The sequence below is a fragment of the Amblyomma mixtum genome, chromosome 5, assembly GCF_055824585.1.
Source record: "Amblyomma mixtum isolate Tamu chromosome 5, ASM5582458v1, whole genome shotgun sequence".
NCBI classification, from domain to species: domain Eukaryota; kingdom Metazoa; phylum Arthropoda; class Arachnida; order Ixodida; family Ixodidae; genus Amblyomma; species Amblyomma mixtum.
In genome coordinates, this window is record NC_143016.1 from 93,046,545 (window position 1) to 93,072,739 (window position 26,195).

At 43.4% G+C, this 26,195-nt stretch overlaps 2 protein-coding genes across 3 annotated transcripts in view; one reads left to right on the forward strand and one right to left on the reverse strand.

The window, feature by feature from the left end:
* Nucleotides 1-21,271, forward strand: part of Frl (formin-like protein) — a 147,171-nt gene extending 125,900 nt beyond the window's left edge. For both annotated transcript variants that reach the window (XM_089545568.1, XM_089545569.1), the window contains exons 21-27: nucleotides 2,393-2,522; nucleotides 4,787-4,959; nucleotides 5,705-5,806; nucleotides 7,349-7,471; nucleotides 16,531-16,636; nucleotides 17,178-17,320; nucleotides 18,509-21,271. In XM_089545568.1, the coding sequence (XP_089401694.1) occupies nucleotides 2,393-2,522; nucleotides 4,787-4,959; nucleotides 5,705-5,806; nucleotides 7,349-7,471; nucleotides 16,531-16,636; nucleotides 17,178-17,284 (741 nt within the window). In that variant the 3' untranslated portion in view covers nucleotides 17,285-17,320; nucleotides 18,509-21,271. The remainder of the gene's footprint in view (nucleotides 1-2,392; nucleotides 2,523-4,786; nucleotides 4,960-5,704; nucleotides 5,807-7,348; nucleotides 7,472-16,530; nucleotides 16,637-17,177; nucleotides 17,321-18,508) is intronic.
* LOC149343054 (uncharacterized) overlaps nucleotides 4,747-26,195 on the reverse strand; it is an 82,176-nt gene continuing 60,727 nt past the window's right edge. Inside the window, exon 3 of the mRNA XM_089545571.1 lies at nucleotides 4,747-4,994. Coding sequence (XP_089401697.1) covers nucleotides 4,963-4,994 — 32 coding nt within the window. The 3' untranslated portion in view covers nucleotides 4,747-4,962. The remainder of the gene's footprint in view (nucleotides 4,995-26,195) is intronic.

Consider the following 26,195-nt stretch of genomic DNA (forward strand, 5'->3'; position numbering starts at 1 on the left):
AAGGAACAATACCGTATTTACCCAATTCCAACGCGCCCCCGATTCCAACGCGCACCCAATTTACGGCACCAAAAAAAAAAAAAACAACTTTCAAGCCCCGATTCTAACGCGCGCCGATATTGGCAATGAAAAAAAAACTACAAGCCTCGCTTCTAACGTGCATGTGACTTCCACGAATGAAAATAATTTGCAACCGTTTTTATATTTTAAGGAGAGATGCGGGTGAAAAAACCGCATTTTTTTCGATAAAGTCGATTGTGTATTTTCTTGCATTTTGTATTCCCCCAAGCCTCTTCTTTTATGTATAAAAAAATCAAAGCCGATAATCAATGGGAATTTAGTAAAAAATGCAATTAAAGCACTCGCGGTGGCTTGCGAAAGTGCGAATTTGACCGTATTTCGGGAACGCGGCATTTCGCTCCACGGCGTCGCCCGCTCTTGAATTTTCGCGGGGAAGTAGGCCTACCCATCTTCTACCAGAAGCCACTTCGGCAGCGGCGCATTCTTGATAAAAATACGAAAAAAAAGATCGTTTCCCGCCCGAGTCGAGCGTCGCGACTGGCCCTTCAAATCACGTGGTACGATCGGAGCCGTTCCATTGGCTACGAGCATTCCACCGCACGGTCGGACGCAGACGCTCTTTCTTCGTCCTGCCGCCACCGAGACATGAACCAACGCTTCTGCCCGGGTTTTTCTCCTTTCTCCGCTAAAGATGTGACTGAGAGATGAGATTTTCGTTCATGCAAGTTCCTGACAAAGCATCAGTATAAAGGAAGACGCCCCAAGCGCAAGCGGTGAGCTCCGGTGACGGGAGGTTCGTCTGCTGCTAGGCGTAACTGCAGCAACGGCGATGCACCATTTGGATCCTTCAAGCTTCTTGCGGAGCATCCATGACTTCGTCAGTGCATCTGAGCAAAAGATAAAGATGTTCGACGGCCAAAACAAGCGTAAAAACGAGCGCGGAAGCGCTGTTATCTGTGAGATCGGCATGATGCACGACCTCGCCAGCGGCGCGGCGTGCCCCGCCTGCGGACGATGTAATCTCTGTCAGCGAATCGGCCGCAAAACAGAAAGGACTCTCATCGTTTTTGGAACTTCGCCGCCGAAATGACGCGTTTCCGACAACCGTTGTTTCATCAACATATTCTTTGAGCTGCGTATCTCGATCGTGCAAAGGCAGTGATGATGCGTCTGCCTGCGGCAGTGCACGGGATACCGTCGCCGTGAACGTGGTCTGTGGTCGCTGAGCACGCGACCAATGACAAGCGCCACACCGGTATAGCTTCTAGTCACCATAACACCGGTTGAAAACGGCTCCTGCGACGCAGAAAACGGCGATCAAACGTGCTCCCATGTTTGCCAGCAGTTAGTGAGCTCCCACATCATATAATGGCGATGACGATGGGCAGCTATGGGGCAGTTTCGGTTTGCACTCGAATCCAACGCTCATGCAATTTTGAGACGTATTTTCCCCGAAAAAAGGTGCGCGTTGGAATTGGGTAAATACGGTAAATGTATACCCAACCTCCAAGTTACACCACGCACAAAGCATAGAGCAAGATAGCAGGATTGTTTAGAGTTGGTTACGCTGACATAGTGGACATGGTTTGTACACTGCCAAGCAAGGGAAGCTTCATCTGATGTAGCTGGGAGGTGCCAGAAACAGTGCCTGTGCACAAATGCAACCTCAAACCATGCAGACTGGAGCATTACATCTAGAATACAGGAGTGCTGTACAAGGCGCTTTCTAATTGCTCGGCAGAAAGCAAAGGATCTTATACATGCAACTTGCTCTGACAACATGTGCCCCATGCTTCTCCACTCATTGTGCAGTGTCATATGACTAAACTCTGAGGTTAGCCACAAAGCCTGTGGGCACTTGTTGTTCAGCCAAGCGGTGTGGAAGGTCTGTTATGTATGTGGAGCTTCAGTGGTCTGCATCTGGGTTCTGCAACACAGCTGTCAGTTGGCTTGAGGTCTGGGGATTAATGCAGTTTTTGTGATGCAGCTTGCTACTTAGCGAGTGTAGTAAACAATCGTGCCCTCAAACAGCTGTGCTCATGAACACCTTGCTTCCTCTGGAGCAACAGTGTATGCGCATGGTGAAGGATGAATGGGTCTTTCAGCTTGGCGCTGGATTGTACCACAGTGTGGGATCTACTCTCCTTGCAGTGTGCCCACGAGCTGAAAATAGTTTTCTGCCAGAGAATAGCTCTTAAATACAGTTAGGGCTAATGCTGCCTCTGACCCTTCACAGTTTGCAATGTTGCAAAGGTTTAAAAGGTTTAAAAGTACAGGATGACAAATGAAAATAGCAATGCCATGTTTAGCTAGGCTACGTTGGTGTTTTGGCTCTTTCACATCCTCTGATTTCTGTCTGGCTCTGTTGCAGCTTGCAGACACCAAGACGGCTGACAGGAAGATCTCGCTGCTGCACTACATTGTCGAGACAGTCAGCGCCAAATTTCCTGACCTCATGGCATTTGATCAGGAGCTGCGATTTGTCGAGCGTGCGTGCACAGGTGAGGTCATGTTGGCTTGTTTTTGAAGCGAAAAGCTTCACTACGCTAGTCAACACTGCGCTCCGCGTGAGCCGGCGTATGTTGGAGCACGAGTGACGTCATGCACGGCGCAGGCTACTGCTCATGTGCGCCGCCGCTTCTCCTCACCACTGTTTGACCTTTCGCCACAGCCATGCACAGTGCGCATTTCAATGGAGGGCTATATAAGGCGCGCTTGCCCATAGAACAGGCGCATGCTGCCGCACGCTATGAGTCATCATTTGACGTTCGCCGCAAGCGCGTGTTTATCACGGAGGCCGGCTGGAAAGCAATAGCTTCTGCCAGGCAGGGGACTGATAAGAGGCGGGAAGCGCTTTCTCTCGTTCTAGCCGAGACTGGGCGAATGACGCGGCGCGATTTTATTACACAAGGCAGACGTATAGCATAATCATAAGCTAATCAAAGTATAACCATAAGTTAAACTGTAAGCATAACCATAGGCTAAATCATAAGCATATCCATAAGTTAAACTGTAAGCATATCCATAGGCTAAATCATAAAGCATAACCATAAGCTAAACCATAAGTATCACGGCAGCTTTTCGCTTCGAGATATCCATGCTTAACCTTAGCTAAGCCCCAGCCAATTTTTTCACAGCTCTCACAAATTTCCTCGATGCGTAGCTGCACCGTATACTTGGCTCTAACTAGCAAACAGAGTGGTAGCTAGCAGCTTTTATGATAGGTCTAAGTCCTGAAATTGGGCCATCCATCATTCCCCTTTGATTCTGGTATGACTAGACTTTCTAGCATCGGGGACCCATATGGTTGGTGTTTATGCTTCGGTATGGATAGTGTTGGTTCTTCTATGTGCATATTTCATGCACATGTGCATGTGTTTGTGCTCAGCAGGCAGTACAGATGGAGACGAGTAAAGGCTTTAAAGTTTAGGCTTGTGGTGCAATGCTGACACTGCGGCATGAGGCAGGTGTTGTCGGAATGCTTCACACGATTGCTGAATACGAAGAGCTGGCACTTTCGCACGTGTACCATATTTACGCGAATATAATGCATTTTTTTCCTCATGATGTTCATCAGTTTTACTGCACATGTCGTGCTATATTCAGAACCAAGGTGCAAATGTAGCGCAATTTCTTTTTGTGCGCTGCTGAAGATAGCTGCCACGACCTTCATCACAAGATTTACGAGCTACTGGTACAAGCCAACTTTTTGATGACCTTGGTGGGGGGGTTGCAGTGCACATACATAACGTAGAGGGTGGCCATGATCGTGTGAAGAACATGATGTGGGCCATCGAGAGAGAGAAGGCACTGAAAGAGTTGAGTGTAGTAGGGAAAGTAAAGAAGTGCGAATGGCCATATGACTGTGTAGCACAAAACATGAAGCAGAGGTGGCATCTTTGTGGGAGACTTCCACCTGTTGACAGTACCCCAGAAGCAGCAGTGTGGATTTTTGTAGCATTTCAGTTCACTGACTAAACTCTGCTGCCTTTGCGTGCTTTCTTTTTTTGATGAAATTTTAGTATACAAATTTTGGCTATATCATACTATTTTATCATTTTTTACCTGTCCGCTATAACAATGTTCGACTGTAATTTATAGTTGAATTTCTTCTTTAATGTAGTATCAGTTTCAGCTGCAGCAGCTGAATAGGCAGCGTGATTTCACAAGTAGGTTTGAGGTCACATTAGGTAAACAAAAAAGGCATTAAAATCGCTGCTTCGTCGTTTAAATTCTCCTGGACTCTTACGCTAGCCTTCCCAAGGAGAGGGAATGACAGTGAAGCAAGAAAGAGCTATCATAGTGCAGTTTTTGTATGCCTCTCATGATCTCAAACCTACTCACAGCCACCATTGGGCTGCTGAAGCTGAAACTACTTTGGAGAAGAAATTCAATTATAAATTATTTACCCTTGTGCAGATGGATTCTGCATGGTAGTCCTTGCCTTCTAATGTCTCACACATCATTCCAAGGAAAAGAATCGGAACCTCAACAAAACTTGCAAAAAAAAAAAATTGTTTCTACCCCTTCATATAAAATGCACCACATCAAGGTCAGCAACTGACATGATGTGTGATTCTACGTGGTGATCCTTGCCTTCTAATGTCTTGCACATCATTCCAAAGAACAGAATCAGAATCAGAACCTCAAAGAAACATGCCAAAAAAAAAATTTGATGTTTCTACCCCTTCGCGTGAAATATATAATCGTATAATCAAGGTCAGCAACTGACGTGTGGTGTGTGCGTCCTTAATGGCGACTGCAGTGACGCTCGAGAACATCCTGACGGACAGCCATGAGCTCGAGAAGGGCATGGACCTGTGCAAGCGGGAGCTGGCCCTGCGGCGGGACTCCAAGGATGCGGCTGTGCTGCAGGAGTTCCTGGCCCAGTCAGAGGACAAGCTGCGCAGGCTGCAGCAGGACATCAAGACGGCCCAGGTACTACGCCTTCCCGAGCAGAACGGCTTCCAAGTCTGTGCCAGAACGGAGTGGCGATGCGTCACATTAGTGCATGCTGCTGTTCTCAAAGGCAGCGCTGCATTTATGTGGCTGAAACTATCAGTGAAACTGCTGACAACTCTTGAAGTGTTGTGTTCACGATGAGTGTTTCGCTCATTTTTTCTGTGCTTATTTTGGGGCATAGTTTCGTCATAATTCTCGTCGGTGTACTGCATTTTTAATGCTTGAAAACTGTCTTCTACTTATCGCAGCATGATTGGTTTCTGTTCAGAGAATCCTTCGAATCAGATGTCTAGTGTCACTGGTTCAGACAGGTAAAGACGGCTAATCCACGTGTGCAATTGCAACTTGTATATGCAGCCCCTTCATTTGTTACTCATTAGTTTAAAAAGGAGTCAGTTCATAGCGTAGAATCAATCATAAAAACTTTATGGATTTGCAAAAGATATACATGTCATCACAAAATCAACAAAATTTATATTTTAAATAGTGAGAAATGCATTTTGGGACAAGTTTATTTGTCTGAAGAAGCTTGCATATCCACCTGAGATTTCTTCTTTGCATGGTTAGCCAGTAAAGTATTGGACATTTATTACCATTTTCTCTTTTTACCGCTTTTCAAAAGCATCCCGTCTATTTTTTTTTGGTGCCATCATTTATGTAGTTTTTTTTTTTTTTGATAACCTTCAGTCACACCAACTCTGATTTCTTGGTACTTTTGCAGGAGGCGTATGCTGACTGTGTGGAGTACTTTGGGGAAAGTGCACGAAGTGTTGCTACCAACATCTTCTTCTCCATGTTCGTTCGGTTCATCAAGGCATTCAAGGTTTGTTGTACTAACCTGTCATTCACAAGGCTTTTGTTCCATTTAGATGCCACTGCCTTGGCATGTTTTATGTTCAGTCACCAGTTTATTTGTTGAATGCCAGATATGTAGGTATGTTGAAGCGCATTTTTAACATCTCTATTAATTTGCCATCTATTTTGAACATCAATTGGAGCAAGGAAGAAGTTTTAGACTAAATGGGTTTTCTAAATGAGCCAACAAGAGTTCTCTGCGATGATGTCAGATTGATTTAAAGCACATTTATTCCACTTAATTATGTCTATAGATGCAATCAAGGCACATTTCTGGGCATGAAATCTTGCACACAGTTGTTGCAGTACTAGTTGTCAATTTCGTCCTTATTATTACTATTGCTAATTAGTCATTATTGCTTGTGAATTTGTATATATAGTTTAACCTCATTATAACGAAGGTGAAGGGGCCCAGCAATTAGTTCATTATAGTTGTACCATCGTTGTAGCCCCTGTTGACGAAACTGCCAAGGGGATTGCCATTCCTTTGTTGTATCCATTATTTTGTTATAAACCGTTTCGTTATAACAATGTTCGACTGTATGAAGCATTGATTCAGTAGCCAACTGCATTCAGTTTAAGCCTTTACCTTTTTCCAACATGCTATCATTGTTGTTTCTGTATGCCAATCACATGGCAAGCTTTGAATAATTAAGGAGCCAGCTTTCCCTAACTGGGCACTGAGGACAAACTGATTTTGGCCTGTATTGGTGGACTACATCACACTAATGACAAAGAGGCCGCTTTCAACAAAAACGGAGTTTTTATAGGGTAGGAACGACCAAAGAGCGTAGTGCAGGTATCGCCGGCATCGGCTGTTTCCACAAGCAAACTGCAGTGATGTCAGACAGCTTCTGATATGTGGATCTCCGAGTCAAGGTTACACAGCATTCTTTTTGAGACAGTGGTTACAGAGTCCGTTTCATTATTGACATAATGAGTTTGAGTATAGCAATGGGGAAAAAAAGTGTTACATTTTTCTAATCCAATTTTTTCGACACTAAGTGAGATTTTCCTGCCCAATGAACATCAACAGAACCTCAAAACACTAAACATTTGATTTTCTCTAAAAACAAAAATTGGATGGAGTTGTCCTCAGTGTTCCTTTATGGAGGCACCCATCTGCAACATGCTCCCAGCGTATTCAGAAAAATGCCCAAGGCAGAGTAGATTTCGGTTATGGAGTAATTACTCATTAGCATCCACCTGAGTGCAGCTTGAGCACAGTCAAAGGAAAGCTACACAGCTTTCTCAGCTGCTTTGCAGTTGAAGAAAAATTAGTCCTGATCCGGGAATCTGGTCCTGATCTATTATCAGGACAAATTTTTCTGTGTAGCTTCTGTGAGAAAGCTATACAGCTTTCCTTTTGCAGCTCTCGGGCTGCGCTGAGGTGGGTGCCGACAAGCAATTACTCCCCAATTTTCAGTGTGCATTTACCATTCTTTCAAGTCAACGGGAGAGGTTTTTAGCTGTTGTAATGCCTGTGTGTCCCCGCTCTCGCCCTGAGCAGCAGGCTGACCAAGAGAACGAGACTAGGAGGAAGATGGAGGTGGCGGCCCAGGAAGCGCTCAAGAAGCCGCCCCAGGAGTCCATCCAGAAGAAAAACCTCCTCAACGCCAAGAAGAGCACCCAGGTAATCAACCGGCCACTGGCCAACATCCCCGCTGTCTACCGCTTCTGGCGGGCACAGAACGCCCGCTGAGTTGTCCGTCCACGCCTGCCGCCTCTTCCCATCTCCCCCTCTGCTCGGTGTCAACGACCGGCACGACAGACAGCAACGTATCCGCTCGTGCTACAGCGCGAGGCAATGGTTTTGCCGGTGGTATCATCCCGCACTGCTGAGCTTTCGCTTTTTGTTGTTTTGTTTGCAGCGGAAGCACCATATTCTACACTTTTATTTATTAAACCATGCCACATTTTTGTTAGCATAGTACTTGTTAGGAATGGCCAGTGATTTTGAGGAAGGTCGAAGGGCTGGCTCTTGTTATGTGGTTGTAACAAGTATGTTCTCACAAGCCACACCCCAGTGTAAAGGCCTTGCATCACTGTGGCAGCACTGTGTATCCACATTTGTCATCAGGAAGTAGCAGGTTTGTGCAGTTTCAACTTTACTGCTTGCTCACACCTGGTGAACTACCCAAATGTCAGCAGTGTACAGTTTGACCAGACACTGTTTTTTTTTTCTTTTGAGTGGCTGATAGACCAGTCCTTCAGGTTGCTATGTTTGCTTTGGTCAGAAAGTCAGTGGTCACTTCACTGTTTGCATTTCTCTTTCCTTATTTATTTCCTGCTAGAATATGCAGGAGCAGTTCAGTAATTTGCATTTCAAGCCATGCTAATCCTGCAGCTTCGATGCGGCTAATGAATAAAATGCATGCTTGCACATGGCTCTGTGCCTAATCTGCTATACTTTGCAATGACAAATGCCATTGCTTTTGCATAAATTCATTTGACTGTCCGTTGGACTACCTACCAAGAGTGGTAGCATTAGAATTGTTTATGACAGTCAAGTCGGACTTCAAGACTTTTTCTATAACCTGCAACAGGTCATAGAGATGGAGATATGTTGTTAGGATTTCTTCTTGTTGTTATGAGGCTTGTCTCAAGAAGTACATCATTGTTTTCACACACACGCACACATACAAGTTATCTCAAGGATAACTTTTTCAATTGCATAATTACTGGGTAGCGAAGCATGAATGTAGTGCTGTTCCTTCACCATTGTTTTCTTTCTACTTTTGAGCAGCACACTGAGACAGCTTAAAAGCATTTGAAGATTGCCAAAGCACTGTCAAGGTTACCAGGTGGACAAAATTATTCTTAAGGGACAGCAATTCTGGGGATAAAAGGAGTGTGCAAACCCTTTGAACACACCCTTTGAACAAGAAGGGGAAAAACCACATTCTTTCGTGAAATCTCATGAAATGACCCTATATGCAAGCTCGGTTTTGTGGTTTTGGAACACAGAATTTTCATACCTGCTCAATTAGTGCACCTTGGCAGACAAGCAAAAGTATGCATGACAGTGATTGCTGAATCAGAAAAATCTGAACAAAAATTATCAGAACAGCGCAAGGACATGGATGTGAAAAGAGGACACGTCTACATCTTTGCGCTATTCCGATAATGTTGAACCAACTCGCCCAAGCTTCCACTTTGAACAAAAAGTATACTAGGCTATAGGGAAAGTGTCTTCATTCCCATTGGTAGCTGAAGTGTTATTGCATCTACTTTAACAGTGGCTGTCGAACATTATTTTTATCCACATCATGGGAGATTAAGGATTACAGGTGTCAGGTCACGTCAGATATGCATAATTGTCTACTGAGACACCAAAACCTACTGTTTTAATCTCCATGAAATGTCCTTCAAAATGCTGTGCCAGGAGAAAACATGCGTTGAACACTGCTATATGCTGGTTTTGCTGCAGGGTAAAATTAAAAAAATAAAATAAAAAGGGAGCTGCTCCATCCCTCAGTTCTAACAACTTACATGTGCGCTTACTAGCATAAGGATTTGTAGTTGTTTACCATTTCTCTAACTTCTTTGAACTGGTACATTTTCTGTAGTGCTTGACTGCCTATCGGGTTCCTCCCTCCGTTCTTCTTTCCTTGCGGATAACTGGTCAGTCTTGTTTAGGCCCCGCTATGTCTGGTGCTCTGTTGTCTTCTTTACTTGTAATATGTGCCTAACAGCCTGGTGAACTGTTTTCCTAAAGGCCATTTTCAGATTTACGCTTTCTCTTTTTCTTTTATTAGACCATGCGCCTTTGATTCACTCTTTCCTGCAGCTTTTGCTACTGTAGATCTTTCTCGCATTGCAAACATTGTGAAGCTGTGTTGGTGCTTTTGTTTCATGGTTGTAATGTCGCCATGCCGCAGTGTCGAAGCATTCTGTGTGCTTCGTCAGTTCAATGTGCATCTGCACGATCATGGCACCAAGTTCATCTCGCTGCCATTGAGCAGCATTTCGCGGGATACCAGTGTGCACTTCAGCTGCAGCCACCTGCTTCAACGTAAGGTGCTTTACAAGCTACAGCTCACAAGTGCTGCACCTGCATACAGCTTCTGTCAAAAGTTCACAGGCCATGTGATCGGACGCGTTGCCGCCCCAAAGATCCGGAAAGTGGTGAAAGCTGTGCCTCTCGCTCCTTTGCTCTTTGTGGGGCCAGGGTTGCCAGAGAAGTCCACCTGAGCGCCCAGCAACCATTCTTGCTGCAAGCACGGTGGCCTGTGTGCTTTTGACGAGAACTGTATGCAAAGTGGAGGACACATTGCAAGGTGGAAACGTACTAGATCTATGGATGGCAAGCCAAGGTCTTTAAACTAGACCATTGCATTTGCCAAGGCAGCTTGCCAAATGTGTCCAGTGATAAGCTGATCCATCCACATCTGTTCCTAAAGCCTGTGTTTTGTCCCGCGACTGAGAACGTCCTGTGAGCGCTGCAGGGCCTTGTCTAGAGCACCCAAAATAACTGTTATAACTGCCAAATATATATTGTTTCACTTTGTGCTAAGTCACTGCCTGCTATATTTTTTTTAATCCTCAAGTGGTAGCCTGAGTGTGTCCATAGGACATGGCTGGAAAGTTGTAGCCTTGCTGGCCATGTTTCTATTGTTGCAGTCATTGTGAGGCTCTCTTACCTTCCTAATGTCACTTTTGCTATTGTGTACAATCAGTGTGCAACATATTAGTGTGGAGGAATATGTTTCTGTATTCTTTCTGCATTGTGAGCAAAAATTTTGTGGCTGTCACGTAACTGATGCATTGAAGTTTGCTCTGAACATTTGCACGATCTGAATGTCAGGCCTACTCGCATCAGGCCTACTCGCATCATGAATTTACAACTGATGTAAGTTTCGCCTAAAGAATTTATAAATGCATGTAAGAAAAAATATATACAGCATTCTTGCTGGGTTTTAGAGGATGAAAAGTTAGTCAAAGGATTGTTAACTTGCATCTGAATAGATTGTAAAAGAAAGTAGCTAATGTTCAGTGGCAAATTTTGATGACACTATGTTATGCTGGCATGTTGGTATACCTGCAAGTTTTTGAACAGCTCTAAGAAGCAAACCGAAAAAAAAGTACATCGAAAAAAGTGTTCGAACAGCACTTACGGCAATTCACTCTTTAGTACATCGAAAAAAGCACTATTGCTAAAGCTGCCAGCTATCGTTATTTTTTTTTTTGGAGGGGGGAGGGGGGAGGATTCGCATATTTACTATGTAAACAATGAAGGCTGTTATGCTACATCTGTGATATGCTTGTTTTTTAGCTTTTACAGTAGTCTGTGCCACTTACTCTTTCTTTTTTCCTTTTTTTTTTCTGGAGAGGCACTATGATGTTCCTTTTTTCCCATAATGTGTTTCACTTAGTTATCTTCCAATCGGACCACACTTCGCCTCTGCGCAATGTGCACTCTTTGTGCGATCCCAGTCAAGAAACCAGTTGGAATTTCCAAAGAACGCAGTTGGGATCGGTTGGTATTGGGTTCCACTGGACTGCAGTTGGTCCCGGGTGTTATTTTGGGAACTCTTTTCATTGTTCTGGACTGAGATTATTTATGAAACGCTGAACATTGCTTTTGCTGCATGTAAGCTTGTGTGCCTGGGCCCATTTTGTGAATGTGCAATGCTTGCCATGACTAGTACACGCTTTTGCTATTGTTGTTACTGGCCAGAAAGCTTTTTTGTAGAATGCTTTGTGGTTGTAAAAATGTATTAATGTTGATAACTTCAAGTGCATGACAAACACTGCCTTAGTTTTTTCACTGAAGTTGTGCTCGATGAAATCTCAAGAGTTATGTTATGTACTGAAGGTGCATTTTTTAATGTCAGCATATAAGCTTTCTTATCAAGGTTCCTAGCTTACTGGTGTGCCTAAGACGTAGATTTAGTTGTCAGCTGGAGAAGTTTAATGATAAGATTTTTAAATCACATCGTTATTTACTATAGACTGGAAGTCATTTTTGCTGGAAATGATGCAATGCATGCTCTTTTTTTTTTCTGCTTTCACTTCTGTCTGTTGAATGCAATTTTAAAATTGACTTGTTAATTGAAGCCATGCCGTCAGAACTGTGATACACAATCTCATACTGTTTTGCCCCAAATAAATGCATTAGCTCCCACCACTTTCCTGGTAGTCAACAACTGCATGCGTTCAGTTGGCTGGCATTTTTCTGGAGCCAGTTTTCTCAGATGAAGTAGAATGTCAGGCTCTAACACGACGCAGCTCTGAAAACAGAAACAATTTAACAGGGTGCTGGTCTTTTGGGACAGGTGAATGCTGAGAGGAGAGGCTTTTGGTGCAAAGTCATGCACTTAAAACATGGTGTTGGACAGTTTCGGACATTGTAAATGCATGCTAACATGCTTAGTTCACACACACATCCTGGAGCTTATGCTGCATGTTTTTCAGGTCTTATTTCTTGCCACTAAAGCATAATGAGATCCTTTTACTTACCCAACTATGTGTGTTGAAACATAGCATTGGAAAGATGCAGTCGCTTTAAGTATCTTGATTCTTTTTGCTTAGAGTACAAACATGACTTAGAGTAATGTAACGAAACCCACTTATAATGACTTGACATTGCAATTCACCTCATAGTGTATATGTGACTGGAACTATAAGCCAGTGAGGATGTTGCGTGACCCACTCAAAAAGTCATTTTAATATAAGTCATGAGATTTAGATGTTGACTGCCTTGTCACAGAGCATGATGGTATGATGCTAGGTAATTGTTCCAGATGAGGTTATAACAATGTGTTACATATTAGTTTTCACTGCACATATAAAAGACTACTGCACAACACCATAAGCTCCTTTGTTTCATTACAAAACCTGACAGCCTAGGTGGTTATTAGGGGGAGGGATGGGAAATTCTGTTCTCACTCTACGAAAACAGTTCAATTTTGCACAATCTTTTTGCAAGCTGAGGCCGACAGTCACCGGCGAATTTAAGTATGCGAACCAAATTGAAGTTTGAAATTCTGCTTAGTTAGTTCACTTTTTGCTCAGAGACATACACTGTGTACCTGGGTAAAGAATTTAGTTTGTTTTCAAAATGATTGGCGTGACGAAACCAGAGGTTGAACAAAGTCTTCTTTTGTGTGTTACACTCCATTGACAATTGCTAAGCTGCAGAAGCCAACAAACTTGTGCCTGCACAAAGGCTTTTGTGCCCAGGCAGAGAATCGTTGGCTCATTAACCGTAAGCAGAACTTGTAGGCCAAAGCAGCGCCTCCTAAGGTATTGATGCAGAAACTGCAGCAGTCCCAACGATCAGCTTCTCACCGACACAAATTGGCTCCATTGCAAATTGTGTTGAAGGTGAGTCCCCTGCGACACAGTCCGTTGTCAATGCAGTCAAGCTGTTGCACTGTGATGTTAATTATAAGTGGGTTGAGCAAACTACATGTACACGTCCACATTATCACCCCATCCTTTCCGAGCTTTACTAACCTCTCTGCAGGGACCTGCATCACTCTCCTGACAACATCAACAGAATCTTTCTGCTGATGTTGTTTAGCCCTGCTTATTTTACCCCTCTCTTGCATGCAGATCACATCTTGCAGTCTGTTTTGTTTGAAACGGTGTGTGGTATTGTCTGTATATTCCTTCGGTAAACATGGATGATCACTCTTGTTTGTGATCTTGTCCACAAAACAGCCTGCCTGACCTTGGCGAAAATCTTTCCCAGCCCAAATGGTTTATGGAACAATTTCCAGTTGGTTCCAGTTGGAACCAAGTTGGTTCCAGTTGGTTCCAGCTGGAACCAAATGGAAATTGTTCCATAAACCAGTTGAGCTGGGAAAGATTTTCACCTGGGATTGAAAAGCCCGGCCAGCCCATAAAAAGACAAGTGGCATTGCTCATTCCTTTTTTTTTTTTTTTCTAAGTCATCCAGTCAAGTGGCTGAGCCTGCGTTTCCATGGCTAGGTTTACAGTCGACAGCCATTTTGGGCTTCTACTGGACATGTAGGCTGCCAAATTCTGCACCCTACTGCAGAACATGCTTCAAAACAGACTGCAGAAATCAATTCTTATGTGTGATGTTGGTGCACGTTACGCAGAACTTGTGCACAGATAATTTCGAGACAGCAAAATGCAGGTTCCTGTATGCATGGACACTGAAGGGGGACAGATAGCAGACAGCGCACTTGGCCCGTTGGGTAGCTTCTACACCAGGTGCTACTCAGTCTTGGCTGATTACAGCATGCTCCTTTCCAAGCTACTCATTATCAAATGAAATCTTGCCAGGTGCAGCGGCTACTACCCTCCCCGATGCTCACGTCTCACATCTCACGTAGTATTTGTAGCACCGGCAAGTTGTCTTTTCCAGCTACTGTTTGCACAGAGTCTATAGCTCATGTCGCTGTTGACCTGTTATGGTGGGCACTTTGTGCGTCCAAATTTTTTTTTCTTGAAAGCCATCTCTTGGGTGTCAAGAAGGGTTCGGGAAACGAACATTACCTAGCGAACTGTAGTTATTTCAAAATGTACCCCTCTTCAGTGTCTGCAAATGCAGTCAAGGCGGGCAGCATTTTTGTCACCCCTGAAAACGCACTGCTTTGCTTATGCGTGTGCATTGCTGCTATTTCTTGTGGGCTGATTGCAGTGTTATGTCTGCACTGTCAAGCTTGCACATTTGTCCTCTTCTCTCTCTATTTTTTTCTAATCTGCTTTTATTCATTTTGTGTCTATTGACACCTTCACGCTGAAGCTAACATGGCTTGGAAGGCGTGCATGGCTGGTGTTCTTGGGAGGTGCTGCTTTTTTCATGTTTGCCAGCGAAAGGAAAGTGGAAGCGGTGGAAAGGAGTGTCAACATATGCCAGAGGTCACCATGTGCCTTGGCCGTATCATCTGCTTTGCATGGACCCACTGCTTGTTCTTGACTAACGTTTGACTTGACACAGACAGCATGACGTCCAAGAGGCACTGATGGTGACCAGATGCTCTTGTTATTCACTGCATGCCAACACGAGGGAGGCATGGTGGTGTATTGTTGTCCAGGAAACACTGGTTCATGTATGCTGCTGCACATGAGCATGCTGCAGACTTCCGCAATGTACAACTGATGTGCAGTGTTTTACTAACCCATCCATTCCATTGTTGTAATTTTCTGTCTTGTCCATGCAAGGCTGTCCAAGTTGCATGAACTGACCTTGTTAAACAGTAATTACTTCGGCACAGGTGTTTTAGCTGAGTTTTTTTTTTTTTTCAGGCGTTATTGTAATGAGCATGCTAGTCAGCATTTAGCAATTTGTGGTAATTTGGTGGTAATTTTTTTGTTAAGCAGAGTGAATACTACTGCTGGAATTCTTGTTCTTGCATGCTATGAACTGGAGATAGAGAAAAGGCACTGTCATGGCAGGTTTATGTGATTACAGTTTTTTTCACTGGGCTAGTATTTCTATCTAAATCTTCGTGACTTGACCATTTGTCATCTTTTGTTTAAAGGGCATTTGTTTGTTAGCAGGCCAAGGAAAGTTGTTGCACTGTGCGAACCACCTGGAAATCCTTAAGAGGGTTTAGGCCCTGACACATTTTTTTTTTTTGGCAAGGTTTTCACTATATTCTTACTATTTTATTGCTCTTGAGACATAACATGGGTCACCTGAAAATCCGATTTTCGTGTGCATGTTTGTAAAGCCCCAAAGGATGACTTGAAAAAATGACCAATCAACCTCACTTTTCATAAGTTGTTGAAAAGGATGATTCATTACATTTTCAAGATTGATAATGAAAGCAAGGCTGTGTTATGATATCTTTGCTTAGTTCTTTGTAACTGTAACAGTGCAGAAGATGCCAAGTGTGCATGAATGATTGCCAGTAATGGCGTTATGCCTATCACATAGGTCAGTTGCTGACGAGCAGTTTTAATATCAATCTTTGTGGCAGTGACTTTCAAGAAGAGAATTTGTTTTTGAGGAGCTTATTAGACCTGTATCAATGTGTATTATGGTGTCTCGTGGGAGTGCAGACAATTGAGAGCAAGCTTGATCCACTTTCCTGTGTGTTTTGGTTCTTACGTTTTCTCAGCTTTGGGTTGTAGGATGTAGGCCTTTCTTGGGCAAGACACTTACAGCTGTACGACTCGTTCTTTAGCTTATGAAACCCCCAGTAGTGACAGAAATCCTGACTCGTGTTTTCGTAGAAATGTTAACAACACTTGGACCGTCTTGCATCTAATAGTACTGTGTGAAGTTGCTCACTATTTGTTTTTACCACTTTTACACTCGTGTCTGTCTTTACCACCTGGCAGTTTCACTTCTAATATGAATTGTTGTGTTGTTTATGTGAAAATTAATGCCAGTTTCTTTTGTTCTTGATTTTGGTCCATGTAGTAATTTTTTTAGATACTTTGTGTGTAATCAAGTCGTATATATGTATTCCTTATTTCCTCACATAATTGATGCACTTTTTATGAAACAAATCAGTTATAGTTACGTGGATTAAAATTCCTATCCTCAGTAATATTAGGAACATGTTTTAATTTTTAAAATTAGAACTAGGCATCAAGATTTGAGAAAATTTTGACGGTCTAATTTTCTCCAAATTTTTAACTTAGGGGCTGCATCTGTTATGTGAGTAAATATGGTAGTACCCGTATGTTATGAAAGTTTTTTGAAGTTTATAATCGAAAGCTCTCATTTGCTTTTGGGTGCCCCTTTTCCTTTCTTCATCCTAGGATGCTGTGATAAATGAGCTGAAGAACAAAACTCGGCTGGTGAATGAGAAGCGGTTGCTGAAACAGGATGAAGTCTACAATGGAGCGCTTGAGGACATTCTTTTGGGTGAGTGACATAACAAGGGCCTTGTTTTCAATTGCTACCTTGGTCTTGGTCTTACCTGAAACAACACCCACCATAAACTTAGTGTCAAAACCAAGCAGGAAAGAATCTAGCTAGCTGCTCAATATTTATGCACAGCTGGTGAAATTTTTTGATCATCAGATGCATAGGTCTATAGTGATGAAGTTAAGCTTATTGATCACTTGAAATAAAAAGCTTTGTTTGATACGGATGAACTGCTACAAGTTTTGCGAGTTCTGCGACGTTGCTTGATATGTGAAAAGGGCTCAAGTGCGGAAGCAGCATTTTGCGCGTCTACAATGAAGTAATCTGACAACCAATGTCAAGTGGGCTGAACACCCCCACATTTCATGCATACATCACATTTAAGCGCATAAACAGTTTTAAACTATGCCTCTCTAATGTCTACTTTGAGGTGCTGTTACTCTGATGTGACGCTTCTGCTCTGTGAACAGTGAGTCGTAGTTTTGCAGTAGCTGTGAGGAATCTGACCACTTACTCGTACATCCCGGCGCTGCTGCAGGTCTTAAGAACGAGCCGTACCGCCGAGCAGATGCCGTGCGCAGAAGTCAGCGGCGGAAGCAGGAAAACGTGCGGCTCTCGCGCACCATGGATGAGATGGAGCTGTAGCGGCACCCCCCTCCACCTGGTGATAGTGTGCAAAGAGTGAGTCACGAATTTCTATGACATCTATGCATGCTATTTTTGACTAATCTGCAGCAACTGCTGCCATCAGCTATTTGTTTCCATTGAGCAGTAGTGCTGTTCTTGTGGCAGCTTCGATGTTCCAGCTAGGACTGTAAAAACTTTCGCTGGACTCTGGCCTCCAGGGCGTTGATGTTATAATAACCATGCAGAGCTTGAAGAAAAATGTACTGCCTTGGCAAATTTATGCTTTGCAAGACCTCAAACCCACCATGTTGTAGAGCTATCCACTTCACTATATTGACACAAGTTCTGGTCTGACAGCGCTGGTACTTGGTCTGGCAGTATAAGCACTTTCTGCTTAGCAACACATTTATTTTCTAGGCTCGGCTAAAACTGGTGAGCAACAGCTCATGTAACATCTGCCAATGTGTCAATATGGTTCCGTGTTATAGACTTTTGTTTGTTAACTGGACAGCTGCCTATGTGGCTGCAGTAAATTCTTCCTTTACGGCTGAAAAAGTGCAGTGTGAAGCAGTTTGCTTTAAAAATTGATTTAGCCGTACATGACAACATTTTGGTTTATTGCAGTGTGTCAAAACATAGCTCAGAAACTCTTGTTATGCAAGAGATCAAAGAAATAGGGTGCTTAATGCTCACCTTGAAAAAAAAAAACAAATTTTGATTGCCAAAGTTTGCGTGATGGACACAAGTATTTGGGAGAAGAAGTCAGATTTTGGAACGAAAAATTAGCATTAGCAAAATCACAGAATTTGGTATTTATTATGTCAAAAAGCAAAAAAACAAAGCCGTAGAAAGTTTCAAAACTACTGGTGCAAAACTGCCCATCAGCAAACAATAAAATTATAGCCTTTTTATTTACCAATGGCCCAGGCAGCAATGTTGTGATGACCATTATGCCATTCCCTGAAGAGGGCCCTTGACTTGTATGCTTCTGAAACGCCTTGTTCTGGTCCATTCCCCATTCTCACCCCCAATGCAATGCCCTCATTGTGGCCTTTAGGGTATCAGAATACTAAATAAACAAAATATAGTGCTGTAAAGCACAAACAAACAAAAAAGAAACATTGGTGGAACATATCATATTCCCAACGCTTACATGCGTACAACCAGCCCCAACAAATGCCTTTTACTGCAACTTGCAACTTGACCTCTCCTTCCTTTTTTTTTTCTTTCTTCTTTCTGCAGGAGCTGCGCTTGTGCAGGAGTGCCTTCTTCCTTCGTCTCGACAGGATTGCAGCGAGCAGGCTCCCTTTCGATGACGCCCCCTTCTGTACAGCGTGCACGTGCAATTTGCAGAGCGAATTCACTTGTGTAACTTGTTGCATTGTACATACAGCCTGTTGAGTTGGTAGCACCCCACAAGTTGTAGACGCATGGGCAGAAACGCCAGTATACTTCCTGCGAGTCATGTGGATGTCGTGTGTGTGTGTGCGTGTGAGAGGTTTTTCTCTACTAACAGCTCCAGTTCAGGCCAGTGTGGCTGCAAGGTATGTCTGGTCTTCCCTCGTCACAAAGCAGAACGGTGCGCGAATCAGTCAAAGCTGCTGCTTCGCATTTGCTCCATCGCCGGTGCACCCATCGGCACCTCAAGACCATTGGGCACCCTTTGGTGTGTGCTTAGCTTCCTCGGTGCTTTCGACAGATGTTACGAAAAAAAGAAAAAACTCCCTGTTTTGCGTGGTTGTCCTTCGCTTCGCCTTCCTTTGAACTTTTGTACATTTAGTTTGTGTCTGCCTGGCTGTCGCTGGCCATGCGTGCTGCACGCATTGTCTCGTGGCAAGAACTGAGCTGTCTATTTGTTTGTTCGAGCTTCTGGTCATCCTTGGGAGAGCCCCACATATTGTCCTCCAAGCTCTGCGTATGCAACAGCACTGACGTATAATGCATGCCATGAGCAGCTGTGTTGTTTATGCATCCTCATTCTCCTTTATCTCTTCCCTTGGCGTGGAGATTTAGTCGTGTTGGCTTGCTGCTGAAGGCAATCCTGTCAATTATGGTTGTTTTGCAATAATATATATATATACATATATATAAATATATACATAAACATATTATAGATACAAATGACCGCGTTGAGAAAGCAACAGTCTTGGCTCTTTTGCCTCTGCTGCCTTTATTTCTTTTTACCCTTCTTCTTAAGCTTCCACATGCTTACGCTGACGAGCTACAAATCAGTCTTTATCGAGCTCAGTGTATTTCTCCGTCTTCATCTTCCTATGATGAACTAAATATTAGCCTGGAATGCCACGCTTCCTTCATGGGAAAAATGGTTATCAGGCACGCAGTTCCTGGCAGCATCTCGGTGCTTGAGACAATTAATAAATAAGAATTAAATTTTACGAGTCTAGGCTACAAGTGAAGCACAATCATGAAAGCCAGGTGCTGGTATGAAGGCTTAGACTTTGTTAATTCGTATAATGTGCCAACATGGCTGGAATACATTTACGCCAACCTGAGTTCCGAGCTAGCTGAGTAGCCATGTGTGAGTGTTGTCGTTTTCCTTCCTACGAGGGCTGGATGGCTCTTGAAAGGTTTGGGCCGGTATTTGTGTTTGGGAATGCAGAACAATGAAAAGATAGTATGTAATGAAGTTTGTACATAATGCTGAGAGTACATGGTACTCCTCCCGGTTACTGCAACGACTCTCATTTTTAGTTGTTTCTTCAGATTGGATTTCTCCTGAAGTACCGTTGTTTACGGTCAAAACTGTAAACGAAGAACGCATGCTCGGTGTTTGTTTTTACAACTGCTGTGGAGAACGTTTTCAAAAATTACAGTGACGTCATAGTTGTAGAAGCGGATTTTGTGAACTGAGAGCTTGAGGGATCTTGAAAATGATGTAGGGCTCAGATTTGATGCATCGTATGCGCCTTCTGAGCAACGATGCTTGGCTTTACTGTTAAAAGCAAAATGGACAAATTTTCTTGCGCTGCTGGAAAACTTAGCATTTTTTATGGAGACACCAAATGCAGGCATGTTTTTGAAATGAGTTTCTTGATGTTGAGTGCTGTCGCTTGCTTTGTGCTTTGGCCATGTGCTTGGTGAATGTGCACACACGTTGTTGTTGTCTCATGCGACTCAAAAACTCTTCAAAAGTTCCTTTCAAGATTATGATGACCTTGCCCTCGGGCTCTAGAATGCACAAATACAACCATTTTCGACCATGACTAAACTGCCTGCTGACGCACCCATGCCCAAATGTGCCGTTTAGACAAGCTTGTTGAAATCTTAGCATTCTCCTGCGCACATGTGTATAGTTTCAGCATTCCTTCTCTTCTGCTACTAAGCAAAAAAAAGCAAGTGCCGTACTTATGGCTTTTTTTTTTGTTCGCTAGGACTGTGCACAGTTCATATCCATCCTATCATTAAAGGCTTGAAACTTAGTTGTCCTTAATCTGTGTGTAATTGTAACACAGAGCATTAGTTAGCTTCTGATGGAAACCCATCTGCATCACTCACAACCTCGTTGGGCATAAATATATTATCAACATGAAAGCATCAGCCAAGGGACCAAGAAGTGATCATCCCGTACAGAATTGATAAAGGCTCAACAGACTACTCCTGAATAAGGTCAAAAAAAATAATTGAGTGTACTAGTGCGAGCGTACAAAACATACAATGGCATGAATAGTACTTGGAAGCCTGAAGTGGCATTCAGAGGAAATACTATCAATTTTCGATAGCTCAGATTAAGTTGTCATATTCAAGAACCTTTCCTGTCACTCTGCCGGGACTGTTGTGTTGAATGCCAGTGATGATGTTCAGGAGAAATGTGACACAGTATTCAGGGGCATATACTGCGATGTAATAAAAAACAAACGGGCCATTTTTGCCCTTTGGCAGCAATAGCTGCCATCGTTGTCCACACCTTCTGACAAGGACTCTTGTAGGACTTTTTTTGTACATTGCTGAGATGTCTATTAAAAAAAAAATGTTTTTATGGCTGCACATCGCTGTCTCGGTTATGCTCATTTTCATTTAACGAGATGGCATACAAGGTTCACTCTGCGGGCCATTAGCATGCGGCGCTTGTACCAGCAAACAAGCCTGAGCTGGCAGGCTGGGAACAGTCTCTCCTCATTCTTCCTTTTCCCTTTTCTGGCTGTTGCTATGGGTAATGGGAAAAAACGCCATTAGTGCTGTCTCTGCTATATGGTCAGGGGGCTTGATGCTTTCTGAGCAACTTGTCAAAGCTTGACCCACTTAGCTTGTTTCTAATGGCAGTTGATGAAACCACCGAGTCTGGCTGAGTAATATACCGCCACTATTGCACTTCACAGTCGTGCAGTGCCATGTACTTGTGTCCCCATTGTCCAACTGTAGCTTCACTGCAGCATGACCCGCCAGGCATGGCCAGGCACAATCTGCCAGGCACAGCTCGTTGGACCCTAACAACTACATGGGGTAGACATTTTTGTGAACAGCCCTGAAAAGTATTGCGTACCTTGAGTGAACGAGCAGAGCATGCGGGTATGTGCTCATGATAGGCGTGGCTAAATATCGCTGCCGTTCACTATGTAAAGATCTCTGATGAACCAGCTCAAAAAGACAACGAACAAGTAGAAGAAGGATGACATGGATGGAGTGCTTCCGTCCACGTCGTCCTTCTTCTACTTGACCGTTGTCTTTTTGCACTGGTTCATCAAAGATCATGGAAGACCAACTAACCCAACAGCATGTGTCACTATGCAAGTGGAGCTTATGAGACACCAATGAACTTTTTGTCACACAGTTAGTGTGGCAGTCTGGCTGAGGTGCAGTAATGTTAAAGTTGTCATGTTGATCAAAAATCCCCTTAAAGGTGCACTGAAGAGGATTCTGAACTTGTCTTTTTGCCGCGGGAACTCGATCTACACGTTCCTAGCATTCTTAGAAACTGCAACTTATTGCCCTGTATGGCCGATTTCCCTAATTAAATCGAATTAACGTCCGGCTCCCGCCCTTTTTTTTAATTCTGCCTCGTACGATGGGCGGAGTCGACCAACGCGTCAAGTGCCTTTCAACCAGCTCCGTGGAGGCTTTGCTTTCGCTTTATTTTGTTTTTTAGCTTTCCATGAATAAATAGTTTCATTCGCAGATAATATAGCCGCAAAATAAGCCCGCAGAAATAAAAATACGCGCGGACTATTTGCTACTACAGACTACTACGTATTACTCCGCCGCTGGCAGAGCGGCAAGCCGCCACGGGACTGGGTGAAAGGCACTCCACACGTTGGTCGACTCCGCCCACCGTACGAGGCAGAATTAAAAAAAAAGGGGCGGGAGCCGGACGTTAATTCGATTTAATTAGGGAAATCGGCCACACAGGGCAATAAGTCGCAGTTTCTAAGAATGCTCAGAACGTGCAGATTGAGTTCCCGCGGCAAAAAGACAAGTTCAAATTCCTCTTCAGTGCACCTTTAAGCTGCTCTGTTACAGCCATTTCATTATATCTTCATATTAACTTGATGACGCATATAAAAAGGAGGCTGCCCTTACCATGGGCAAGCATAGGCTGGCACGGCAAAGTGTCCCAATTCAAATTCTAGAGGCCCGTGTACTGTGCGATGTCAGCGCTCGTTAAAGAACCCCTGTTGGTCGTAATTTCCGGAGCCCTGCACTACGGTGTCCCTCACAGCCCGAATCGCTTTGGGACGTTAAACCCCCATAAGCTTAAACCTAATTAGCTGCACACTCAGTAATATGTTAATGACCTTTGCTTATATATTCTATGTGGCAAATAAAAGTGCAAGAATTTGTTTTCTTCCAAAAACTACATTTTGACTAGTGTTGTGAAAGGTTGGAGTTTTTAGTTGAATGTTGAAGAATAATGTATGAATTCATGGTGACCATGCAATGCTAAGTGCTTGATCTTGTTTTGCCTGAAGAGAAGAATGACACATTATATTCTCTGACAGGGAGTTCTTGCTTCATTAAAAGTAGACGGTACACATGTGGATTTCTTTGGGGGCTTTCAGCAGGAGTAAAACTTTTTCATAATCATCACTCTGTAATGGCAGACAAATTTGCTATAATGATGTTTAATTGCATGTGCAGTGTACTGCCATTTTTTTGCCAGTGCTTAAAGTAATTGGGGTGTCTCTGGGTGTCTCAGAGCCCCCCACCAATATTAACATGGGTTCTTGAACCCCCCCCCCTTCATACTAGAATGTAGAGACTGCGTTAATCCACGGCAAGCAGCCACTTCTTATTCTTCTTGTCGGTGGTGGTTGGAACATTTCTTCTCTATCATTGTGAAAATTTTGCTGTGATATTTAGTAAGTGTCATTAACATGTTTCCTTAAACCCGAGACTGTGAAAAATACAAAGTGGCAGCCCACGCTGCTATTCTGGCAAACTACACAAAGTGTGGAAGAAAAGGGGAAACCCGTGCCCTTGCACCACAAGTCAGTCCAGAGCTGGCTGCTCAGCTCCAATGCTACAACAACAAGTACACTGGCAAATCATGGAGATTGTTTGTTTCAGGTCTGTGATGTAAACTGAGCAAGCAAACAGTGACCTTTAAAAATGATTTCTCCCCTCTGTACAGCACAATGTGTAAAACAGGCCATCAGCCACTTTCTCTCTCTCCCTCTCTATGTCCCTCTCCACCTGTGCTCGAATCACTAAGGACCCCCTTTCGATGGAGCCAGACTTTAAGCACTGTTTGTTGCACAGACTGTGATGTGGTCCCATGACAGGTTCCCACATAGGTTTGCATCCCACAGATACCTGCATAAGCCAATCATGCAGCAAGCTTTAGGCAGACACTGAGGTGAAGGACCACTCGAGAGCTGCAAATAAAATTTTACTTGACATTCAATCGTTGCCATCAATTCACCTTTGCTAAAACTAATTGCAAGAGAACACTCCTTGAACAGTGCCTTGGAACAACCAGTCAGACATCATCAGTCTGAATGCGCCCACTGCAGGGCAAAGGCCTCGCCCACATCTCTCCAATTAACCCTGTCCTGTGCCAGCTGTAGCCACCTTCTTCCGCAAATTTCTTAATTTCATCTGCCCACCTAACTTTCTGCTGCCCTCTGCTGTGCTTGCTTTCTCTCGGAATCTATTACATTACACTAACCAGTCAGTATCAGTCTTCAATTCAAGAATGGTTCAGGGCCCTTCATTTTAGCCAGGGCAATGTTATAATGTAGCAAGTTGATTTCTACCATGACTTTGGGAAGGGATGCTGGCAGTGCTTGGTTTAGCACAGAACTGAATGACAACGTGTGGCAGTGGAAGATGGTGATCTTGATAACACCAAATAAAGTGAACAAGGGCTAAGGGGGAGCCTCTAGCTAACAAACTGAGGCTTCCCCTCAACTCTTGTTCACTTTGTTTAGAATTATCATGTGGCTAGAACTGTCTTAAATGAGCCTATGCCCATAAATGTGAAAAGCCATAAAAATACACCATTTGACTCAGTGAGGTGAAAAAAACTCACGGTTTCCTTTGCATCAAAATTGAGTTGAGGGAAACAAGGCAGTTAAATAGTACAGAGTTTTAGGGCACTATGGCCACTTCATAGCATGGCATCTGCATGCTGCATCTATTCAAGTGTGTCAATTAATGATCCATGCATACTTTCATACTATCAAATAAAATTCATAGTTCCTCCTCTATGTTGGGGTAGAAAAGGGTTCCTTCCAAAGGCAGGGCAACAGCTTTTAGAGGTGAAGACAACCTTTGCTTTTTTATAACACTGCTCCAACGCTGATCTGCAGGCACATGAAGCACCTGTCAATAGCCTATGCTGAAACTACTGTTCCGACTAAAGACAGCATCATGAAAAGTAAATTAATGGGCACACTATAGAAAAAAAACCTGCAGTGATTATGCAGACACAGCAGCATAGCACGTCATTGTTCACTTCACTGCACTTTTTCATTACTCAGGATGTTAACAATATTCAGCACTTTCTTTCGGCAATTTAAATCTGCATGCCTTGTGGCAGAATGAAGATGTTGATTGGCACAGTTTGGTTTCCACTATTGTCAACCTCATGCAGTTTCAGCAATAAGTATAGACCTTGCTGCATAGTTCTGAGTTATGGAACAATTCCCAGTTGGGACCAACTGATAACTGTTCCATAAACTAGTTAGGACTAGTAAGGATTTTAGGAGAGTTTAGCAATTAATATAAACTCCTAAACTAACTTTCTATTCTATCTCATTCAAATGCTTTCAGCCTATAAAGCACTGTGAAAACAAAGTGAATAAGGTAAAGGGGAAGCCTCAGGGAGCTTCCCCTCACTGGTTAACTTTGTGTTTGCAAAAAAACCCATCTACCTGCCCTTTCTCTAACAAAGCACTGTCAAGGAAGATAACTAGGATCTGGACAATGCACTCTGCAAAGGTTATATTACAGACAAGCCTTCTTAAAGCTGCCACAGAGATTTGTTAACGCAACATTTACCTGACTATGTCGACAAAAAGCAAGATTTCATTAGGTTTTGATCATAAGCTTGTTGCTGTACTTATTCCAGAAGCAAGTGCACTCGCCACACTCACTCCCACATGGATTGTTCAAGAAACACCAATTACACATTTTTCTCCCTGTTCTAGGAGTGCTCGCACTTAATAGGCCACTTCAGCGGCATTTTAATGAGCATTAAGTCACTGTAGAAGAACATGATTCTTTCACCAGGCATTGAACTCGTGGCCCTTCGCTACTTCGATGGTATGGGACAGTTCTTCTTTTGCACCAGGCACGAAACTGCATGCTTGCTGGATGTCCAGTGACGGAGTGCATTAAGCATGGTTCTTTTTCTTTTTAACACAGCAGCTCAAACGCAGCAGTTATTCATTAACAGCTCTGCTTACTTAAGCCAGCCACAGCTGCCAATACTACTTCTCATTTAAGGCATCTGTATAACAGGTGGAAGTTG